Raw genomic sequence first — 22538 nt, forward strand, 5'->3', positions numbered from 1 at the left:
TCTGGGTGTAAAGGTCCTGCATGACTGGCAGCTCAGTATTATCAATAATAATAATAAACTTTATTTGTATAGCACCTTTCATACAGAGTTGCAGTTTAAAGTGCTTCACAGGCAGGACAGAAATCAAATGCTTCACAGTTTTGATTGATTGACATGTTTATTGCCAATGTTTACATGTACAGAAAAATTCACATAGATATATAGGCCTACATCACTATCAAAAGGACAAATGCAAGAAAGCTGACAGCTTATTTAACATAAGAATGACACAGAATATGCATAAAATCATGGACATAGAATACAAATAGGAATACATGGTCAAGCATAGGTTTTATACGAAATCATGTAAATAACATTCAATAACAAGTTATTGTCCAAAGATTCAAGCTTTTTTTTCTCTCGCTCATGGACTATTTTTCTGTGCTGTCTAAACGCTTTCACCGACATTAATTACATAATAGGCCTCCTGTATTTTATTGTATAGGCTATAGTCTGGGAGGAAAGTTATTTTTGTTCTGTGGTAAAGTTGGTATGTGGAGCTGGGTCAGAAACAATGATCATGCAACCTTACATTACAAAGTTACAGGATAACTGATAGGCTAGTAGGTTATGAGGAGTTCAGAGTTGGAATATCACAGATTGAATACACACAGGCAGAGACAAGGTCAGTTTGTAGGCTACAGTTCACTTCAGACATCGTCAAGAATATTAGTTATGATTTTGTGCAACATTGTTTTTACAGTTTAGACTTTAGAGGTAGTCGCTGGCTGCGCTAGAGGCTCTAACTATGTTATAGTATGCAAGAACCGAGCCATGGTGCATGGGAAGTGACGTAAACACATGGGACTACATCTTGAACTACATCAGGAAATGAAATGTCAATAGACCTGTGGGAAAAATAAAATGTCTGGAGGGTGAACCATGTGAATCCACCTTGGGATACGCCACAAGTCTCTTCAATCTTTTTCTTCTCTTTGAGTCTATGTTGTATCAGGGTATCTGCAAGTAAATGCATTTGGTTTATGGCTAAAACAAATACATTTGGAATGGATTGGTCAATGAATACTAGCACAGTAGTTGGTAAATACTGCAGCAGCATCCTCTACTGGCAGACCATGGGCACTGCAGCATCCTCCTCTGGTGTGGACAGTAGTTTAAGCAGAAGGGAGTTCCAACCGGCCGCTAGCCTATGGTAGGCCAGTCTGGTGCATCTCAGAGGCAGGACAGGTTACAGGAGGAAAGGAGGCACTGGAGCGCTGTCCGAGTTGCTCCAGAGCCTCCTTTCCTCGTGGACAGTAGTTTGTCATTTTGGATAATTTGCTTTTATCATACTGTGAATTAGAAAATGTAGTGTTCAGCTAAAAGAGATTAAAAAAAGTTTACAATGTTCAGTAAAAGTTATACCCTGGATGAACAGGATTATAGTGAAATAAGTCTTTAATGCTCTTTAAAAGTACCATTACATGAAGAACATGGATTTTAACATCTAAAAGGCATTAAAAATTTAATGAATGCATCATGAAAAATGTACAAATTCTACACAATAAAAAGCAGTGATACCAAATAATATGGCCAATTATTTCCTCCAGGCTCCAACAACACACAGGAAGCAAAGGTTACATTGAAATAAACTTTATTAGGTAGTTACAAATAAATCTACATCAAAGTATACAAATAAAATGAGCAGTTGCAAGCAAGGAGGAAAAACAAGGTGTGGCACGGTGTGTACATCCTCAGCATAGTGCCAAGCAGGGACAAAAGCCTAATTTATACTTAGTTGCACAACAGCGTATCACGTTTTATCAGTTGTTTTCGGCACGCAACACTGTGATGCAACACAAGTATAAATTTGGCTTAAGTTTGCACATTAAAAACAAATACTAGTGTTACCATTTTAAAAAGGCACCATACCAACCACTTAACGTATTACGCATGTCTCCCAAACGCTCCCACCCAGTTTCGTAAAATCCTAAAATACAAACACTACAATACAAGGGGAAAAAAGCAGGGAGTGACAAAAAGATAGAGGTGACCATGTGATTGCACTGCGGAAAAAACTCCTGCAGATGTATGCTACAAATAATCACAGTGACGTTATCCTTCTGTAAAAATCTCTGGGAATGAATTGTAATTCATATCTGAAGCCCCGATGGCAAACAAACAGGCACTTCCATATTGCAGAGAAACCTGATAGTGTGTAGAGAGAGTGCAAAAGAGAGAATCAAGGGGAGTGGGGGGTGGGGAGGGGCACAGCTGGTTAGTCTGACAGTTGCACCGCATCTGCAAAGTCAAAGCCTTGCACTTCTGTCGAGCTACCTAGCAGTGCATTTACAAACACTGCATCGTCGACTCACAGTGTAGCGGTCAACATCTCCTCCCGTTTTGTGAGCAGTAACTTTTTATCTATAGACTAGTTAAAATCAATGATTTCTAAAAAGCCATTAGGATTTCCTCTTGTACAGACAGGGGACATTAATGATGAAATGTGTGTGTGTTGCCACCTTGTGGTCAGACAGAAAGTGCAGAACTGCACTACAACCTCAAAGCCAAGAGTCGAGTACAGCAGACTGTGGTCATCACCACATTAATTTATGAAATTTCAATTCATTTTTAAAAAGGCTATGAGACAGGAGAAAAAACAAATCATAATTAATATCAAGAGGTCTGGAGGTCAAAGCAGAGGTACCGACAAAACTCATCCGACTTCACATCATGTTGCCTAGAGGTGGTGCACCTGGGTCACCATCGGGTCTGCATAGTGTTCAAATCCTGATTAAAAATGTCCCCCAATATAACTGAGATGAGTCCTAAAAAAATAGGATTAGAAAAGCCAAAAGGAGCACCAGACACTTCTAATAGACTCCCACTTAGGTAAAATATAATGCTGATTGGCGTCGTTTTGAAAAGGCCCTTTGGGAGGGGCTGAGTCAGTTCTCTACAGGCTGGAGTGATGTGGTCAAACCAGTTCAACCCAAGTTAAGATTCCCAGAGACATACGATAGAGGAGGGTGTGTGCTATGCGTGATTATCAGCTCAAGTCATTGGTCATTGGTAGAGCAGGTAGTTCTTAAGCGAGGCCGGCAGGGGCAGCCCATGGATCTCGCTTAGACGTTCCCTTCCTAGAGCCACCCTCACAGAGCGCCTACACAGGTCCATCAGAGGAAGGGGCTCCGCTGGTAGGAAGAGAAGAGGAGAAGAGTGGTAAGCAGAGGGTCTTAACAAAATGTTAAGACTGATGAATTGTCTGATCTAAAGTAATGATCACGAGAAGCTTAATTTCTCTTAGATCTGCATTGACATGAAATACAAAAATAGGTTTTCAATAATACTGTAGTGTAGACTATTGCTAGAAATTAAATACTTTTTCAAAATAGAAAATCTGCCAACATTTTGTGATTATCAAGTGATCAACTAAACCCAAAGTGTATATAATTACAAATCATAAAAATACTTCTTAAGATGGTACAGGTAGCAATGAGTGTGATTACTATTATACTGATATGATAGAAATAGATTTAGCATATACCTGTATGTCTTGTGCATATGTGAACGCACGTGTACATGTTTGCCGTTTTTCATTCTGTACAGTACTTTGGTCAATCTTGGTTGTTTTAAATGTGCTTTATAAAAAAATGATTTCCCGCCAGCTGCGGAACAAGACATTTCAGTATGTGGCTTCCGCTTAAAGTGTACAGTGAAACCAACTATAGTATTTGTTGCCCAAATTAAAAATAAATAAAAGCCTTGACAATTATGGCTTTCTAGAGAGAAGAAAATTGTATAAGGATTACATTGTTGTTCATCAATGTGGACAATGAATTCTTTGCTCTACGAACAATTTAAAAAAAAAGTATAGAGTTAAATATTAAATGACCAGACTTTTCCAATGACTACTTGCGGGGAACATTGATGCAATCATTTTTCTTAGTGATGAACCTTCACACTTTAGCCATGGAGGAGAGTCTACTGGAAGTCATTTGACATTGGTCTGGAAAGTCACAAGCAGCTTGTTTGTATAAATTACATATGGACAAGGACCAGACTTCACACTTCAAAGCGATCTGCATTGATGCTGGAGAGCCCGAGGCCTCATCACAGGTTCATCAAAAATATCAGATGTACAAGGCTCATAACACATTGTAAACTGCTTGTAGATCAGCCATTTGCCCGAATTGGTGTAGACGGAAATACTAGCTGACCTAGTATAGAGCCCTGGGAGATCCCGGTCAACTACGTATAGGGTTTAAGTGGAAAACCGTGTACAGATATCTTTGCTTTGTTCATTAAAATCTAAAAAGACAGTGCTACAAGATGTTACACAGTACAACATCATTCCCTCTGAGGAAAGTATGATTATGGGAGTTTAATGATTACATTTCAGTTTCTGGGATATAGGGCAAAGGGAAAATGATGTCATGTCACCTTATCAGATGTGTCAGGCTCCTTTACATAATAGTTGGATTTGTGGTCCGACTGACCCAAATCTAGTCAGTAAACCATAGTGTTGCTCTACAGTAAGTAACCCTAATATGTCCCCTTTGACCAGCCGTATAATGTTACAACTTGGTTTATTGCAACAATAAACACTTCTACTTTGTCTGAAACCCTGCTAGACGTGTCTGCACTATTGTCCAGACACAACCAGTTTTCCTTATCCCCAAGAGAGACAGAATGAATAGTGGCTTAGGATGCAAGTGTGGCAAAGCTTGGTACTTACGGTCAAGTCCATTAATGTACCGGATTCGTATTTCACAGTGTCCCCACACAGCGCTCACCACGGGGTACAGCTTTCTGCCCTTCAGTCCTCTGAATGCCACCCCTAGATACTGTCCATCAACCACGTACCCTAGAGTCCCCTCATCCATGTCCAACACTACTAAGAATGAATCTGGTATTATGAAGGTCTCATCTGGCTCCAGGAAGGCAGGGTACGTTTTTCCCGGGTTGTTTTTGCCATCATGGTAGAGTTTATTCCTGCACAGGTCCCAGCCCCAAGACTCAGCATTGTTTCCTACCAGTGCGGTGTAGCCCACAGAGTGCAGCGGGGCATCGACCGTAGCCACCCCGACCACGGCGTGGGTGCCCCGCTGGCGCATAGCCCAGCTGATCTCCCAGACATGCAGTCCCCGCGTGTAGCCCACATGGCCGCGGATGGCGTCCGTACTTTGGGCTACGGGGTGCCGGTGAAACACCAGCTTGTTGTCGTCTTTGACAAAGATGTTGAGTGAGCGGTCGTCATTGTTCCACGAGTGCTGCACCTGCACGTCCATGCCGGCCGGCGGCATGTCCAGCAGAAGGTCCAGGCGCGATGGTTTGGTATGGTCTAGGGCCTGCAGCTCCAGCTTGAGGGGGCTGAACGCCGGGTCCCGCATGTCAATGGTTTTTATGCCACCTGGAACTTTCTGCCCCATGCTCTGGCTGGTTATAACGGCACCACCCTCCTCTCCTCCTCTCCCCTCCTCAGACTAATCAAAAGAAAAAAGGGGGCGAGTAAATAAGCCTCAAGCCCCCTCCTCCACCACAGTGCTGCTCTAATCAGGGAGAGGGCTTATGTCCCGTGTCACTCACTGCTCGCAGAGTAGGTGCTGGTTAAAGTCCACCTGGAGAGATAATGGGAAAGATGAAAGCAGAAGAAGAAAGTGTTTTACTTTAATTAATATGCAAATAAGCTTAGTTTCAGTTTTGAAGCAGATAGTTTGCTGAGGAACAGTGGTTAAAGGGTGTGAAATCTTTACTCTGCTCGCCGATTAGCACTCAGACAATGCATCATCATATATACAAGTGAAAAGGTGTACCCATACTCATTCTTCATGCTCTATCTCCGACCGAACCACACTTTCACCACACATCTCTATATGCAAAATAAATTCGCCACCCTCCCCGAACTGACATAGCCTATTTTTTAGCCGTTCAAGTTTCTTAGTTACTCTGCAAATATTACTTTTATGAAAATCACGATCGAGCCAGCAGATAAACGGGTGCCACAACACGCCGAGAAACAAGGAATTTAACCACGCTACTTGCATACACTGCAACTCGCTTACAATTCGCAAACCTGGCAACACTGCCTGCCTCTTACGTCACCAGCTCTGTTCCTCCTGGCCTCCGTAGTCCGTCGCGCTCACAATCTGTCGCAGCCATCTTGCTTTTCTTTTGGATGGGCGAGTGGACATTTAATGCTAATAAATTAATTATAGGTCCAGCAAGCAAATCATGATGGTCTGATTGTGCTCAATAGGTCACAATAACATTCCGAAATTAGGTGTTGTGTTTTGTATGGCATTTTCCCCAGTAGTAGTTGCATATCTATCTCAGCTTTTGCCTGATAGCACACATGCTAACGTCAGCAGCCATAGCAACATACAGTGTGCGCAGACATAACATGAGTTGTTTACAACACAAACACACGGCCTTTTAACCACGCAATACACACAACAGCTCGGGAGTTATTAAACCGAACGTGGACGCTGTTTCAGTGTTACATTTGCTGCGCATATCGGAATAATTGTAACGGCATGCATGATAAATGTAACAACGCTAAAAAACACCATTAAACATATCGTTTTCAGCTTAAAGCTATTACATTTCATTGAAGCAACTCCTTAGCATTGTTTTCATACCATGGATGTGATAAGATAATGTATCAAACATAAGGGAAATATTAAATAGCATCGGGTGTACCAGTTTGGCCATTTCTTTTTTTTCAATGGGGCAATACATTGATTAAACAAACGTTTGATTGATTGAGTTGTACAACGTTATACAACCCTAAACTAATTTTAGAATACACTACACAATACAATACAATTTTAGAACATATTTTGCACGTTCCATTTTTTTACTCAGAGATCCCTTTAGCTACACATGTCATATTTCCAGGCAACGGACCTACACATGTCAGCTACCATAAACCACTTCAAGTTATTAGGACGAAATAACTGACAGGAGTGACGGTGCTGTGCTGTGAGTAAACTAATAGGGGAGAGCCGCCAAGGATGTAACATTTTGCACGTTTCATTCTTTTACTCAGAGATCCGTTTAGCTACACATGTAATATTTTCAGGCAACGGACCTACACATGTCAGCTACCATAAACCACTTCAAGTTATTTTTTTGATAAAACAGGTCGGGAGTTATTCAACCGAACGTGGACGCTGTTTCAGTGTTACATTTGCTGCGCATATCGGATCAATTGTAACGGCATGCATGATAAATGTAACAACGCTAAAAAACACCATTAAACATATCGTTCTCAGCTTAAAGCTATTACATTTCATTGAAGCAACTCCTTAGCATTGTTTTCATACCATGGATGTGATAAGAAAATGTATCAAACATAAGGGAAATATTAAATAGTATCGGGTGTACCAGTACCAGTTTGGCCATTTCTTTTTTTTCAATGGGGCAATACATTGATTAAACAAACGTTTGATTGATTGAGTTGTACAACGTTATACAACCCTAAACTAATTTCAGAATACACTACACGATACAATACCATTTCAGAACATATAATATTGGCCAATATGTCAAATATGTAAATATTACATATAATGGCATTGAATGGAAGCGGACCATTTGTAACACATGTTACAAATGACCCGCTTTTGCAAGTTTTCTTTGCAGTTGCTTACAGACCAGAATGAACGTGAATTCCGTCTAAACACGATGCAAACTAATGAAGAACATAAGCATGAACACATCCATGTGGATTTTTATTCACCAACACCAAAGACAAAAATTGTACCACACATATACTCCAGGTGTAAAATTAGACGCATTTTGAAGGTAAACACTTCAAACTTCAAACTCCTGGCCACGTAGAGTACGTTGCTGTACACATACTGACGCGATGGCGTCATGGTGGCGTTGACCAATCAAGATATAACGTCCATGTTACAACCGTGAAGCGTTACAACCTTGGCGGCTCTCCCCTACATTTGTTACTAACATTAGGTTGTGGCGAAGTAGACACGTGGCCAGCAGATACTGTGTTTTGGACAAACAGGCTAGGTATTGGTGTTGATTTGGGTCAACTGGACAAACAGCGTGGTGTTGTTTTGTGTCTGTGTTTGTGTTGGAGCGCCTCAGTGTGGCCGTACAGGTCATGTGCAACCTCTTCCACAGAGAGATGGAGACACTAAATCTCAGCTGGACAAACATGTTTGCATGCATGCATCGCTGCCTTGCATGCTGTGTGCTACTGTTGAGTCTGTCACTTACTTTGACTGATTTATGGCATTGTCTTTCTGTTAAAATCCAACTATGTTAATTTAAGAACTCTGGGCATATAGGTCATTGTTTATTCACTGTGCACACGTGTAGCCTATTGTATGTCAGACTGTATGTCTGTCCCACAGTCACAATCCTTTAGTACTTAGGCTGTGGAAATATTCAGGACAAAACAATGGTACATTTCCAATAACCCATTCGTTACTACATGTGGAGTCAACTCCCGCCATTTATTTCTTCCCATAGTGCGTGGCAAAGTCGCTCTGGGATGAGTGCGCGCGTAGCGCGCACGAAATTCTAGTACAAGACATACTGAAAGACAAGAGAAAAAAAAGACAAGATACACAAGACACCCTAAAATGAAAAAAAAAAGAAGAAAAAACACATTTTGACACCTTAATCATAAGATAATGAAATCAACCATGATAGATCAAAGAATTTAATCAAAATCTTTTTGTAAATTGCAGGTTCTCTCCTTCCATTACAGGAATGTTTCCGGGATAGTAGGGATAGTATTTTTCTAACATGTTTTTCTGATGGTTAATTAATTGTGATGCTTTACATCATGGTTTAAAAGTAAAAACAGTTAATAGTTCCATCCCCATCTCTGATGGCAGCATAGTACTGTACATTGAGCGCTATAATCATATCATGCTGCTGACGTTACAGTCAATGTTTGCATTTCATAAGTGGTTCAGCCAGTGCATTAACCCCAATTCATTTTAGTCAACAGACCACATCTGATAGTAAGAGCAGACCCTCACAGGCCCTCAAAGTGGCAGTGGTTTAAATTCATGTGACCCCACCAGTAAACGGATTAGTGAATTTCTGTTTGTACTGTTATATGAATTTTCTTAAGGCAGGTCATAAAAGAGCAAGTGATTTCTTTCCTTTAGGTTCAACTGATAACAGACAGTATCATGTTACATAAGAGCAGTTCAAATGAGTTGACCAGGGACTCGTTTCTTTTCCCAGTGTCTTCATAGCACCATTTGCAGAGTAAAGACATTTTATGTAGTCTACATGTAGGTCTACATTTAGTTTATCTATTCTCCAGGACCTAGATGATTGAGATAACCTAGATTCACTCACAGCAGATTGTGCTCAGCAGCACAATCAGCTCTGTAGAAAAAAGAAAATGCAATCTAATTTCACAAAGTAATAAACAACATATGATGGCCCATGTCAAGCTACATCCCGAATCAGATAATAAAAGGGAGAACAATTTATTTTCATTCAAGTTAAAATTGACATTCAACATCAGCCATTTTCATCTAAACATTACACATTTCTGGCAGGATCATCACATAAAAAGGCTTAACATATTGGTAAGTAAATACTAAATACAACCAAAGAGATATTTATGTGATTTATGCAGACCTTCTCTACAGTGTTACAGTTACACCTATGGCTCGCTGAGATTATGGACTATGGATTTTTAGTTATCGCAATATTAAAATCACTGTTGACCGACGGTATGGCAGTATCTCCCCCCCAAATAAAAATGTATGAACTCAACACCGGGATATGCATTAACCCATTATTTATACTTTTCAAACGAATGTTATAAAGTGGTCTAGCTCTAGCAGGACAAAAACAAAGCGCTAAAAACACCACTTGATCCAGTGACTCATTTGTGCACTAACTAGCTTAACCACATTTTCTTTTATTTCTTCACCCTAGAATCCCCCATTTTGATGAATCCAATGTCATACCTGGCCATCTAAATTGATAGTGGCTAGAACAGTGGTCTTCCTTGTCATAGCTTTCATAGCTCATTTTGATTCACACACACACACACACACACACACACACAATGTAGTAGGTGTATGTACTTTACGTTAGTATCCCAAACAACTACAAATCCTACATAACCAGATGGCAACATGGGTCACATTCCATAAGTGTAAAAATGAATGGGTCTACATGTAGGAACTGAACTGATATTTCTGCAAGTATAACAAGGGCAAGGCAACCATAGCAGAGTGAAAAGCAGCGCTGCTCTAGGGAACCTGGGCTCATTTTGATTAGCATGTTCCTGTCAATTCCTACATGACATGCATATTGCATACAGCTTGCAACGCTCTCTTCTCTGGTATTATGTGCTACACATTATGGTGTACTGATTCTTTGAAAATAGACTCTGGGAATCTAATGTGATTAGTTAGCTATCCATTTCATGTTAACTTTTCATGTTTCATGTTAACTTTAGTTCTGCATGAAATAATCTTTCAGATAATGACAATAATTAAACATGATGTTGCACTTGAAAAGACAAGACCACAATTTTGTTGATAATGTCTACTAGTAACCACAGCACTTCCAAGCATTGCAACTTTTTCTTGTTATACATTAACACAAAACTTTTCACAAATACAGATTTGCATGCAATTTAAATGTAACTATATAAACATATGTGTGCAATAATAACAGAAAAGTCCTACAAGGAATACTGAACATGGAAACAAAGGAGCCTTTTATAAATGAGGGAAGATACCAAGAAATTAACAGGAGACATACATGGTTATGCGTAATATGCGACATAATCATCCACTCATAAACAAGGCTATTGCTTCACATCAGGCCTAAAGAAGTGGGAATCCCAAAGTACAGCCCTGAAAAAGCTGTATAACAGGCCTTTAGTGGACAGGCAGTAGTGAGACTCAACACTGCCATCCCTTCACACAACTATTCTGAAACAAAAAAGAAATTCCCACAATCTCCAAAAATAGGAAATAAGAGGGGAAAAACTCCAGCCATTTCCTATTATATGGTCGTCTAGTCGAAGGGCAACAGGAAAAGCAATAATAAAACGTCTGGCTTAAAATATAAAACATGCTGCTTGTCTTGTTTGAGGGAGACACTGCCGGACCACAGCTTTTTTCAATGGACAGAGAGGAGAGCTCAGGACCACAGAAACTTGACAGTAAAAGTCTGATGAAAACCTGATGCACTTCACTTTATAGCCTACAATAGACTACATTTAAAATCCAGATCAAAAGGCTGGCCCATACACCATAGCACTCATAATTGAATTACTGGAGGTAATGTCATTGACTCCATGACATACATAGATTGAACTGTTATGCAACAGACATGTTGGCTAATATATATAAATATATATATATATGCAAACATATTCTGTAGTACAAGTTGTCAATGAGGGGGAAAAAATGTACACAGCTACTGCTACAGGATATGCCCTTGATTCGTCTTAAAAAGGCGATTATAATTCAACAGGCAGAACAGGTTGTTTCCTGTGTGCAGGTGTGATAAACCCAACTCTGGCTTTTGCATTTCTGCTCATGTTGCCACAAGGCCTTGCAGGGCATTGTGTATGCTGGAAAAAAGGGCTGTTGCGAAGGCCACTCTAATTGAATTGTAGACAAGAGTTCATTGAGAAGTGTTTTGGCTCTTTTTCTAATGCAAGTAAACAACCATTTAAATGGGTCATGTCTCCTCAGTGATAGCAAAACAGGAGGGAAGAAAAAGCAAGCAGCGGGTGGCCAGCATCTGAATCTTTTTTTCAATGCCTGTCCAGCCTTCAGGGAGAGTGAAACATGTTAATTTGCACACTCTTTGTACTAAGCTTTTACCGTTCCCCTTTCGCCCCTTGGCAGCAGGCTGCCCTCCCCATTTGCACACAAGAGGACCCAGAAATAAATACAATTTTAAACAGTAAAAGGTCTTAGCACATTTTCTTTGGATTTCAAAACTCAAATGTATCCATTGTTTGCGTGAGGGTGGCATGCTGCAAGTTGTGTTGCTGTGTGCTGGTGTCCTTGCTACGCATGGTTGGGGTGCCTGGGCCCCTGTGCTTGATGCTGATTAAAATGCAGGGGGGGTGGGGGGTCCCTGGATTTGCTGAGCCAAGGAAACACTTGTCTCTTTTGTGAGGTCCAATTTAGACCCAGTGGTAAGTTGGTAACTAACTGGTCCCACCTGAACTCAAGCCTCCACCAGTTTTCTGACCTGTCCAGCTCTATAAAACTCACTAACGAAGTAAGCCTGCATTGTGTAGAAGCCTTAACATTTAGGCTACTTAATAGATTTGTGCAGTAATATTTAGGCTACTTAGTACTTAATAGATTGTCTTTTTGGGCAGTACTTAGTCTACTTTTCCGTGATTTGTTGCAATGGGTGGCAGGCCCACACTGAAGACTTAACCCATTTAGCATGTAATGCTAGCTAATGTAAATCCAGACTAAGCTTTACATTGGCTATGATAGTGGGCCATCTTGCATGTGGTCTGGGGGTCTACCCAGGTCGAACATACGAACAGCGCGCCACGTTACAGTGTCCATAATAATGTTGATGTAACAGAAATGTAGGTTATTTTATCTCCAGGCTGGATTATGTTTACTTTGTTATGTGACACACAGTCAGGAAGCACCAAACGTTTCAGCAACACAACACAGGCGCGGCGAAGCAACACAAAGATAATAACTGCCGACGTTTAAACTCATGGCAACCAGACGCTTCTTCTTGAGACCAGACAACACTTCTACTTCGAGCGTTACAAGGCGTTTACATTTTATTTTCCGGTTATATTAAAATAATAATTATGTAAAAGAGGCGACTAAAGTAAAAAAGCCGAAACAAGAGACACCGTGGGAAGCTAAACACGCCGGGGTTAAGACAAGAGCTGGGTGGTATATTCTTTAAAAAAAAAAGAGCAGACATTAAACTCACCTTCTGAAGTTGTTGTGTTATCAAAGAACAACAGAACGGTCGAGGGAAGGTGAGGCTTCGAATTGTTGACCTACTACTCCTCCATGCCTGTGTGAACGTCTTCCTCCCCTCGTTGCCTCCTCTACCTCATTCCATTTTAGGCTGGACATGAATTAGGTAAAATGATGGCTGCTCTCTCTAACATCTCTCGGGGTCACGTGGTTAAATCGCTCCCAGCTGCTGTGTGCTAGATTAGGACCTCCCAGCGTTTACTTCCTCGTCGTACGACGGTGCCGCTCCTCGCCAGAAAGTACAAACTACTGCTCTATAAATCAACGCGTTGTTACGTTTGTAGATCTATTAATTCTTATAATGATGAAAGACAGGTGGACACCACTATAGGGACATCTGACTGGGAACCATATTTTCTGGATTACTACTGGGCACCTGGGACATGTGGGCACCTGGTCGAGTGGGCGGGCACTACTACTGTAGGGACATGTGGGCACCTGGATGAGTGGGCACTAGGGACATAGGGCACCTGGTCGAGTGGGCATCTGGATGAGTGGGCACAAGGGACATATGGGCACCTGGTCGAGTGGGCACCTGGATGAGTGGGCACAAGGGACATATGGGCACCTGGACGAGTTGACATCACTAGTGTTTTTTTTGTTTGTTTTTGTTTTCACATAGCATGCTGCTTTGTTGTTGGTATTTATTCACTTTTCTTTAAACCCCCAAACACAACACAACAACGAGGTCAAAAGCACAATATAAGAGTTTCTTATATTGTACTCTGTTATAATGTACCTTTGACCTCAGTACTATTCACACACATACTCACTGTTGTTGTCAGAGGTGGATGCTCTGATGGAATGTTATAGGTGATATTTCAGTTTTCTTTGCATTCAGCCGGAAGCCAACCATGGCACACTCTGATTCCACTCTGGTCAGGAGTTCCTGAGCTTGTTCCACGTGGCCAGAGAGCAGGCTGATGTCGTCCGCATAGTCCGGACTACTGGGTCGTCTCGACCTCCTTGGTGTTATGGTGAGGCCAAGATCCTTGCAATTGATGGCCTTCCTTAACGAGTTGTCCAGGACTAAGACGAAGAGGAAGGGGGCTAGGGTGTCACCTTGCAGTACCCCAGCCAAGATGTTAAACTCCTCACTGTTGCCATCTGGGGTCAACACCTTGGCCCTTGTTCCTGCATACGGAGTAAATCTTATGATATTTAGTCGACAAAAACTAGACTAAAACATTCCAGGTGACTAAAATATGACTAAAACTAAATTAAAACTATTTAAGAGACTATGACTAAAACTAAAATCACTGCCAAAAACAACACTGGTGCCACTCGTCCAGGTGCCCCCTAGTGCCCAGATGGTATGGTGCCCACCTTACCTGTTACCCATACAGTATATCCACCATTTATATCACTATATCAATATATAGCTCATATTCATACTTGGACATGTTGTTTTTTTTCCCAGTTATGTTTATTCAAGATTTCAGGGTATACAGTAAATCAAATAACACCATATGAAAATAGTGTCGTAGCATGAAAAAGAAAATTATAGTAGGTAAGTGACACTGACAGTTACAAACCCTGAATCAAGTTTTGAAACAAACAAGACAACACACAATATGTCACCTCTCAAAAACATAATGGACGAGGCAGTGCACCCACACATATAGTTCCTCATAATAAATATACTGAACAACACAGCTGCGTCGGAGATCACGTCTAGCATGCTCAGATTCAGGTTTAAACTCACTGTAAGTTATTTACCAGTGCGAGGAAGGGAGCCCATGCGTCCTCAAACTTGGATACCGAGCCTCTCAAGGTACATCTATTTTTTTGTAATTTAATACAGTGGAGTACATCTTTAATCCAGTGAGATGGGACGGGGGAGCATAGGACTTCAATTTCATCAAAATTAGACGCCTAGCTAAAAGAGTGGCCACCAAGTGAGCTTTGTATTTTGGCAGTGATAGGGGAGAAATTCCAAAAATAGCTGTCATTACATTTGGTTCAAATGGTATCCCAATACTCCTCGACATGGTGTCAAAGTAGACTATATACGTCGCAGGGTCCAAGCGGCATCTATCACACAGGGGATCAATATATCACCATATATTTTGGATAACCTTACTTTAGTGAAATGTACACGATGGATAATTATACTTGGACATGCAGATATTGGATATGCAGACATTCTATTCTCCCTTTGTAGCAAGTGGATTGGTAAATTTTGAATTGCATGACGCAATGACAGGACTGGGCCTACCTACCTACATGCATTTGTGCTTAGCCGTGGCCCACGGCCCGTGGGAAGTCATAAAGTTATTCCCCCAACAGCAGACAGCTCACAAGCAGCAAGGTAACAAATCAAAAGAAAAAGGAAAAATGAATGAAAAGAAAAAAGTTAAAAGGACATTTAATCAGTATGTGTGATTCGAGAGTGTCGATTAATTTACTACATCTAACCCGTGAACTAACAATCACTCAAGCCACATTGGCAGTTCATGTTACTCAACTTGACTTTCATACGGTGGAGTTTCTTATCATGTTTGAAACCATGGTGTTAACGATCAGGTCAAAGCCTCAGCATCAGTCATTACATTTCTGATAACTCCAGTCCTGAGGCGCAGACTCAGAGTGCACTCATTTATACCTTGGGGCTGGGGCTCCCCTGAGTGATTACGTTAAAATCACATTCCAGAGTCAGGGTCATTGATTGATTGAAGTATGTATTAACAGTTTGCAGAATTACATTTCAAGCACAACTCAATACAAAAACAGTTGACTGTGAGTGGACGACACCATAAACATAAAGCATCATTAGGTAAAAAGGGGGGGAAAACATATACAGTGAGGGGGAAAGGGGTGGGTGGGGGATTCAGATTTTACGGGAGCCAGTTTCGAATTGCAGCCGTCCGTAGGTGCCCTTTGAGAGCGGTTTTGAAGGAGTCAAGGGATTAACATGTCTTAATGACAGTTGGTAGGGCGTTCAACATTTTTGTGGCATAGGAGCGAAAATAATTTAGTCCCTCCCTTGTTTGTGCAGAATCTGGGTTGCACATTGTTTGTTGAACTCCCTCCGGTGTTGTGGGTGTGGACTTCATTGACATTAAGGAGGTACTATTATTTAGACAGGTACATGGGTATCTTGGTGGTGTATCGAATCTTGTGGACCAGACCCATTGCAAGATGCTGTACTCTGTCGTCAACCCTAAGCCATTCCAGCCTGTCAAAGTGGGCAGGGGTGAGGTGGGTTCGGGGGGTGAGGCCCAGCCTGACCAGTTTGTTTTGGGAAGTCTGGAGCCTTGTTTTAAAGGCCTTTGAGGTGCTGTGGTACATGGTACAGGTGCATGCATAGTCGAAGAAACCTTGTACGAGGGCTCCTGTTAGGGTCTTCAAGGTGTTTTTGTTGACCAGTGACAAGATCCTGATTTTTCATTAAGTGGTTGGTGGCCATTTTATCACCGGAAAGATTTTCCTCCAGGATGGAACCTAGCTAGGTAATTTGATTTCATTTTTTCGTGTGATAATATTGTCACCCACTCTAACCAATCAAGCCATCTGCCTTGCTGAGATCCAAAAAGAATGGATTCAGTTTTTCCCATGTGTAAAGATAGTTTGTTATCAGTGAGCCAGGTGCAGATTCTACCGAGTTCAGAGCTGATGGCCTTTTCTTTCTTTTTTCTTTTCAACCTGCAGTTTGTTCCTGTCCTGTCAACTGTGAACAGGAACAAGTTGCAGTCACAAGTCATGTCGTTTACATATATTAGGAACATAAAGGCCACAGTTCCACCTCGTGTTTGATGTGGTCACTCAAGGAAGGCCTACTCTTTCTTGAACCCCCAGGAAGTGACAATTGCAGTGTAATAAGCCTACTCATCATGACAAGAAGTCAATAATGCATGCTTCCAGATTGCAGCAAGTAAACCGTTCCAAGTAATGTCTTAACAACTAGGTATAACCTTATTAACAAGAACACTTGTGTACTTTTTTATGCTTTTGATTGAAAGATGAGTGCCCAGTTTCTATAAAATAGTTGCTACATTTAGAATGCACCCTCATGAGCTGAATGTGAACATAAAATAAAATGTTTCCCCTATAGCCGGACACTGGGAGGCGTTTCAAAAGGTATTAAATTCGTATTTCTTTCTCATCAATCTACACACAATAGCCCATAATCACAAAGTGGAATTTTTCTCAAATGTATAAAAAATAAAAAACTGAAATCTGTATATGTACACTCTCTTTCTCACATTCACACTTTTTGATATGACACTCAAAACTGAGCTCAAATGCATTCTGTTTTCACCGATTGTCCTTGAGATGTTCCTACAACTTGACTAGAGTGCAACTGTGATAAAAAATTCAGTTGATTGGACTTTATTGGGAAAGGCACACAATAAGGCCCCACAGCTCAAGCATGGCAGAGCAAAAACCAAGCCATGAAGTCCAAGGAATTGTCTGTAGACCTCCGAGACAGAATTGTATCACGGCAGAGCTGGGGAAGGGTACCAAACTTGGTAGCATTGAAGGTCCCGAAGAGCACAGTAGCCTCCATCATTCGTAAATAGAAGGTCAGAACCACCTTCCTAGAACTGGCTACCCGTCCAAACTGAGCAATCGGGGGAGAAGGGCCTTGGTCAGGGAGGTGACCAAGAACCCCATGATCACTCTGACAGAGCTCCAGCGTCACTCTGAGGAAATGGGAGAACCTTCCAGAGGGACAAGCCTCTCCTCAGTAAAAGGCACATGACAGCCTGCTTGAAGTTTGCCAAAAGTCACCTAAATGACTCTCAGACCATGATTAACAAGATTCTCTGGTCTGATGAAAGCAAAATAGAGCTTTTTGGCCTGAATGCCAAGCGTCACGTCCTGAGGAAACCAGGCACCGCTCATCACCTGGCAAATACCATCCCTACGGTGAAGCATGGTGGCAGCATCAAGCTGTGGGGAGGTTTTTCAGCGGCAGGAACTAGGGGACTTGTCAGGAACTCAGGATAGAGGGAAAGATGAATGGAGCAGTGTACAGAGACATGAAAACCTGCTCCAGAGCGCTCAGGACCTCCGACTTGGTCAACGATTCACCTTCCAACAGGACAACGACCCCAAGCACACAGCTAAGATAGCGAAGGAGTGGTTTGAGGACAACTCTGTGAAAGTCCTTGAGTGGCCCAGCCAGAGCACAGACTTGAACCCCATTGAGCATCTCTGGAAGGACCTGAAAATAGCTGTGCAGCGACGCTCCCCGTCTAACCTGACAGAGCTTGAGAGGATCTGCAGAGAAGAATGGGAAAATACCCCAAATTCAAGTGTGCCAAGCTTGTAGCATAATTCCCAAAAAGGCTCATAAGGCTGTAATGGCTGCCAAAGGTGCCTCAACAAGGTACTAAATCAAGAGTGTGAATACTTATGTGCATTTGTTCTTCCAGTTTCTTATTTTTTATAAATTAACAAAATATTCGAATTTAATCACTTTTGAAATGAGGCTGTAATAAAACTAAATGTGGAAAGGAGTGTGAATACTTTCAGGATGCACTGTAGAAGAAAACAGTTCATAACAGAATGTGGATGTTCAGTAAAATACTAATGCACTGCTACCATCTAGTGGTGCTGGAGTGCCTCTGCAATTTTGTATTTTTTATTTTGGTGAAGTACAGTGAGTACAAGCTTCCCCTTGTCCCTATCCCACAGTTTCCCACTATAGTATACACTATACTTAATCCAGAGCCATTTACAGTAAGAAAGGAAAACGCGAGGTAATACATCAAATGCATATAAATAGTAATCTAGTATTATAGGTAAACGAAGAAGGTCATCAGTCTAAATAGTATAATATCAAAAAATCTATAATATATAAATAAACTATAATATAAACTATACACATTATAGGATGCCAGATCTACAAAATGTATTGGCATATCCGTATACAACATAACATGCTATATAACATATTACATTTAGCCTTTGCATAAGCCTGCAAGGTCGTCAAGGCTCAAGGCAAGTGCTACGGGCTAAGGTGGAGTCTGAAGAGGCGAGTCTTCTGCAATGGGGGAGTTCTTTCTACAGTTTGAGACAGGAGCCAGAAGGGAGAAGAGTCTGGGACACGTGGAGTGGAGTGTTGTCCCGGATGTTTTAGGGAAGGTTCTGGCAGCTTCTGTCCCACTCTGCACTGTCCTGTATTTTTGTCATTTTACACATAGAACTTAGAATGGCTTAGAAGTTAGTACTGTATGTATAGCAAACTGACATATAAGTGAAGCATACAGCACATACAAACGTAAGAAGAGCCAATATCCTCTAAGTTAGCTCATATAACTTATAACAACATTTAAGAGATTTATTGTCAGAAAATGCAGAGCGGCGGCGGTGTCTCGGAAGGTAGAGCGGCCGCTTGGGAACCGGAAGGTTCTCTGTTCGATCCCGGGTTCCCCCAGAGAAAGTGACGAAGTGTACTTGTGCAAGACACTGAACCCTTAATTGCTCCCGATGAGCAGGTTGGTGCCTTGCATGGTTTCCTCCTGTGTGTGTGTGTGTGTGTGTGTGTGTGTGTGTGTGTCAGGAAAAAGGCAGAGAGGTGTTGTGTTGTAGGCCTATTCAAACCCAGGTCCTTATATATTCACAAGAGTATAGGCCTATGGTCTGTAGCCTACCAGCAGACACACATTTATTATTAGATTCTATTTTTAAAAAAAATACGAAGACTTTATTTTGTTATTTCCAGTACAGAGAGACAAACCATGGTCCCCATGCTCACAAAGAGGATATTGTCTGTACTAACTGGATGAGTCACCAGGCACCCACATCTTCATCATTTAATTTAACTTAAACGTTGATTTAATATTTCCCATCTGATATTAAAGGCTTAACAGCCTTTACATTTTTTTTCCTGACAAAGAATGGGTGTTCAAAATGACCTTATTTGTCCACAGAGAGAGGCGGCTGAAGGTAATATGGCTCACTTTACATCGCTGCCGGGGAACATAGCTCGGCGACTTGAATTACCTTCCCCTCAGCTGTCTCACAGTGAAAATCCCATTTTCCTGTGCGGTGGTGATGGTGCAATGTGCTGAGCCTGGTGATATCTCTGGGCCGCTCCATAATGGGGGTGGGCAGGAGGGGGAGTGTAGACATGCTTACTGCCTGCCTTTTTAGAAACCATCATTTCAGCAGGATCGATAGTAGGCTACGTCCCACTCTCCACGGCTGGAAGCTGTGGAGTTGCTTCTATTGGGGGGAGCGTGTGTGGACAGTGGGACCTAGACAAGTCAAAGCAGAGCACACACAGCCAAGGTGAATGATTGCGTGCTGCGTCAGACACTTTCTTTCTTGTTCTGAGATGCAGTTTCTGAGCAGGACCGGGGATTGGGTGCTTCCCCCGCCTCTCCCCTGCGCTTCCAACTGACAGTTGCCTTTGCAGGGCATCCAGGAGGAGGTGAGGTTACTTATATTTAGGTTCAGGTAGCAAAAAGATCATGGCTGACTCGTAAAGGTGCATCTCAAGATCATAGTGGAGCTGCATTTGAAAGGGCTTACATTACACTCCCCCACTCTCTCTCTTACACTCCCCTCTCTCTCTCTCTCTCTCACACACACACACACACACACACACACACACACACACACACACACACACACACACACACACACACACACACACACACACACACACACACACACACACACACACACACCTCTACATCTTTTTGATTGTACTGCAGGTTGAGCATTCAAATAGATTTATGCTGCCATCTCATATTTCAGTAGGTGGCTTGTAATATAAAACCGTAAGGGCATCAGAGTTACTGCTCTATATAAAAAAGGCAGTAAGGCAGAAAAAGGCAACTACTGACCTGTCTCTATTTTAAGATTTTATAATAAAAATAAACACTTCTAATTTATGAATATTTTAACCAATGTAATAAAAAATAAGAAAGATTCAATCTGGTTTGAGAGAAGTCTTTATCTTCTTCCTGCTCCTTTTCTTTTCTGGTATGGAATATGTAAAAAATAAGTACAAAGTAAAATTTATATAATCATTTAAAACCATAACTGAAATGAAATAAATAAATATGAAATTAAATTAAATGAAGTCTTCAACAGAGATTTGCATATTTGTATATCTGCTATATGTACTGGTATTGATATTTTTAATTGGGTTTGTTTGTTGCATTGTCGTTTGTCCAGTTTTTTTGATTGTTGAATGTTTAATGGACTACAATATGGAAACAATAATGCTGTACTATAAGAATAGTTCTTCAATAAAGAAATTGATTAAATCAATCAATGGTTACTTTATTTGACAGCTTTGATAAAAAAAAGAAAATTAATGGCAATTGATACAGTGGAAGACCAAGTACTATTGTACAATTTTATGGGTAGGATTTACTTGTGATTACTTGCAATGGAGACACTCCCTAATCCAAATGTATGTTTTGAGTCTAAACACAGGGTTGTTAGATCCCCATGTTCCCCAGGTTCTATGGTCCCCGGGTTCTATGTTTCCCTGTGACCTGCTGGACCAATATAGTGTATCTATGACCATTTCTGTTATTGGGAAGGTTCATTCAAAATCTAAATGTTTAGCAAGAGTATCACATTTCCTTGATAAAGATACCCTGAGGACAATAGCTTCTACATGATTACTTCAATGTCATATTGATTACACTTACACTGCCTGCATGGTACAATAAGTAAAATCATACCCGTGTGAAGTAAGTGGTGCGTGTGGGGGTCCCCGGAACTTCCAGGCCCCCAGGAATGCGCCCAGGGGGCCGGGCCGGTTCCGGCGAGCCACCCTGCGTCCGAAACGGTTGAGAAATGACAGAGTTACAATGTGGGGGTCACTGTACTGTACTGTACTGTACTGTTCTGATACACCTGAAATCATCATAGTTAATATGTATGTGTGTGTTAGGCTGCACAACAGTGACACTTTGAAAACCAACCAAATTAAATTTCCGTGCTCAGACACACCCAGGCACACACAAAGCTACTTAAGGAAGTGGTTGCACCACTTAAAAATAAACAAAGTAGTTCCAGAGTCATGTGGCCCTACAAGGATAGGTCAAGAACCTATCCTCTGTTTCCTTAGCGTGAGACAGCTTGATGTACAAGTACAGCCCCTGACACAGCCTTGCATGATTGCTGAGAGACAAGCAGGGAGGCATTGGGTACCATTCTAGTCTTTGGTATGACTCATCCAGGGATTGAACCCCGACCTCTCAGTCTTGGGACGGGCAATCTAACGACAAGATCACTGAGCTGGTCTGACTTATACTTGTACTTGTATAATTGTACAAAAAAGGAACAAAAGATGGTTTAAAAAAAAAATCACACTCGTGGCTGGGGAAGGGGAATTTATAAGGTGCTAAAAACAAAGGCTTTTAAAAACAAAAACAAGATCCAAATAAGCGCATAATTAGATTAGCATAGAATAAAAATAATCGGGGTAGTTCTTTAGCTTTCCCCAAGAACACACAACAGTCCAAACCATTTTAAAGAGTTGAAGTTTTAGAATATTCCATAGCTTTAACATGAGGGCTAATGTGTGTGACCTGAAACTGCCCAATTTAAGAAACAGGTTATGGACAAGTATTTCTTTATTCGGGTGAA

The 22538-nt window shown here is 41.3% G+C and overlaps 1 protein-coding gene across 2 annotated transcripts; it reads right to left on the reverse strand.

Annotated features, from left to right (window-relative positions):
• Window positions 1-1330: 1330 nt before the first annotated feature.
• Window positions 1331-13085, reverse strand: spsb1 (splA/ryanodine receptor domain and SOCS box containing 1). 2 transcript variants are annotated; one of them, XM_080763538.1, is made up of 3 exons: window positions 12925-13085; window positions 4718-5600; window positions 1331-3173 (listed from the first exon to the last, which is right to left on the reverse strand). In XM_080763538.1, the coding sequence occupies exons 2-3, from the start codon at window positions 5409-5411 to the stop codon at window positions 3046-3048; spliced, it is 822 nt and encodes a 273-aa protein (XP_080619664.1). In that variant the 5' UTR covers window positions 5412-5600; window positions 12925-13085; the 3' UTR covers window positions 1331-3045. The 2 variants fall into 2 exon arrangements, with proteins under 2 accessions (XP_080619664.1, XP_080619665.1); XM_080763539.1 differs by lacking the exon at window positions 12925-13085 and adding an exon at window positions 5745-5759.
• Between the last annotated feature and the right edge of the window lie 9453 nt (window positions 13086-22538).

This window comes from Protomyctophum bolini (genome assembly GCF_963924005.1).
Source record: "Protomyctophum bolini genome assembly, chromosome: 5".
NCBI classification, from domain to species: Eukaryota; Metazoa; Chordata; class Actinopteri; order Myctophiformes; family Myctophidae; genus Protomyctophum; species Protomyctophum bolini.

Coding starts and splice junctions, on each gene's coding strand:
- spsb1 (XM_080763538.1), bottom strand. CDS start 5,411: ATGGGGCAGAAAGTTCCAGGTGGCATAAAAACCATTGACATGCGGGAC. Junction 3,174..4,717: donor GTACATTAATGGACTTGACC/GTAAGTACCAAG, acceptor TCTTCCTACCAG/CGGAGCCCCTTCCTCTGATG.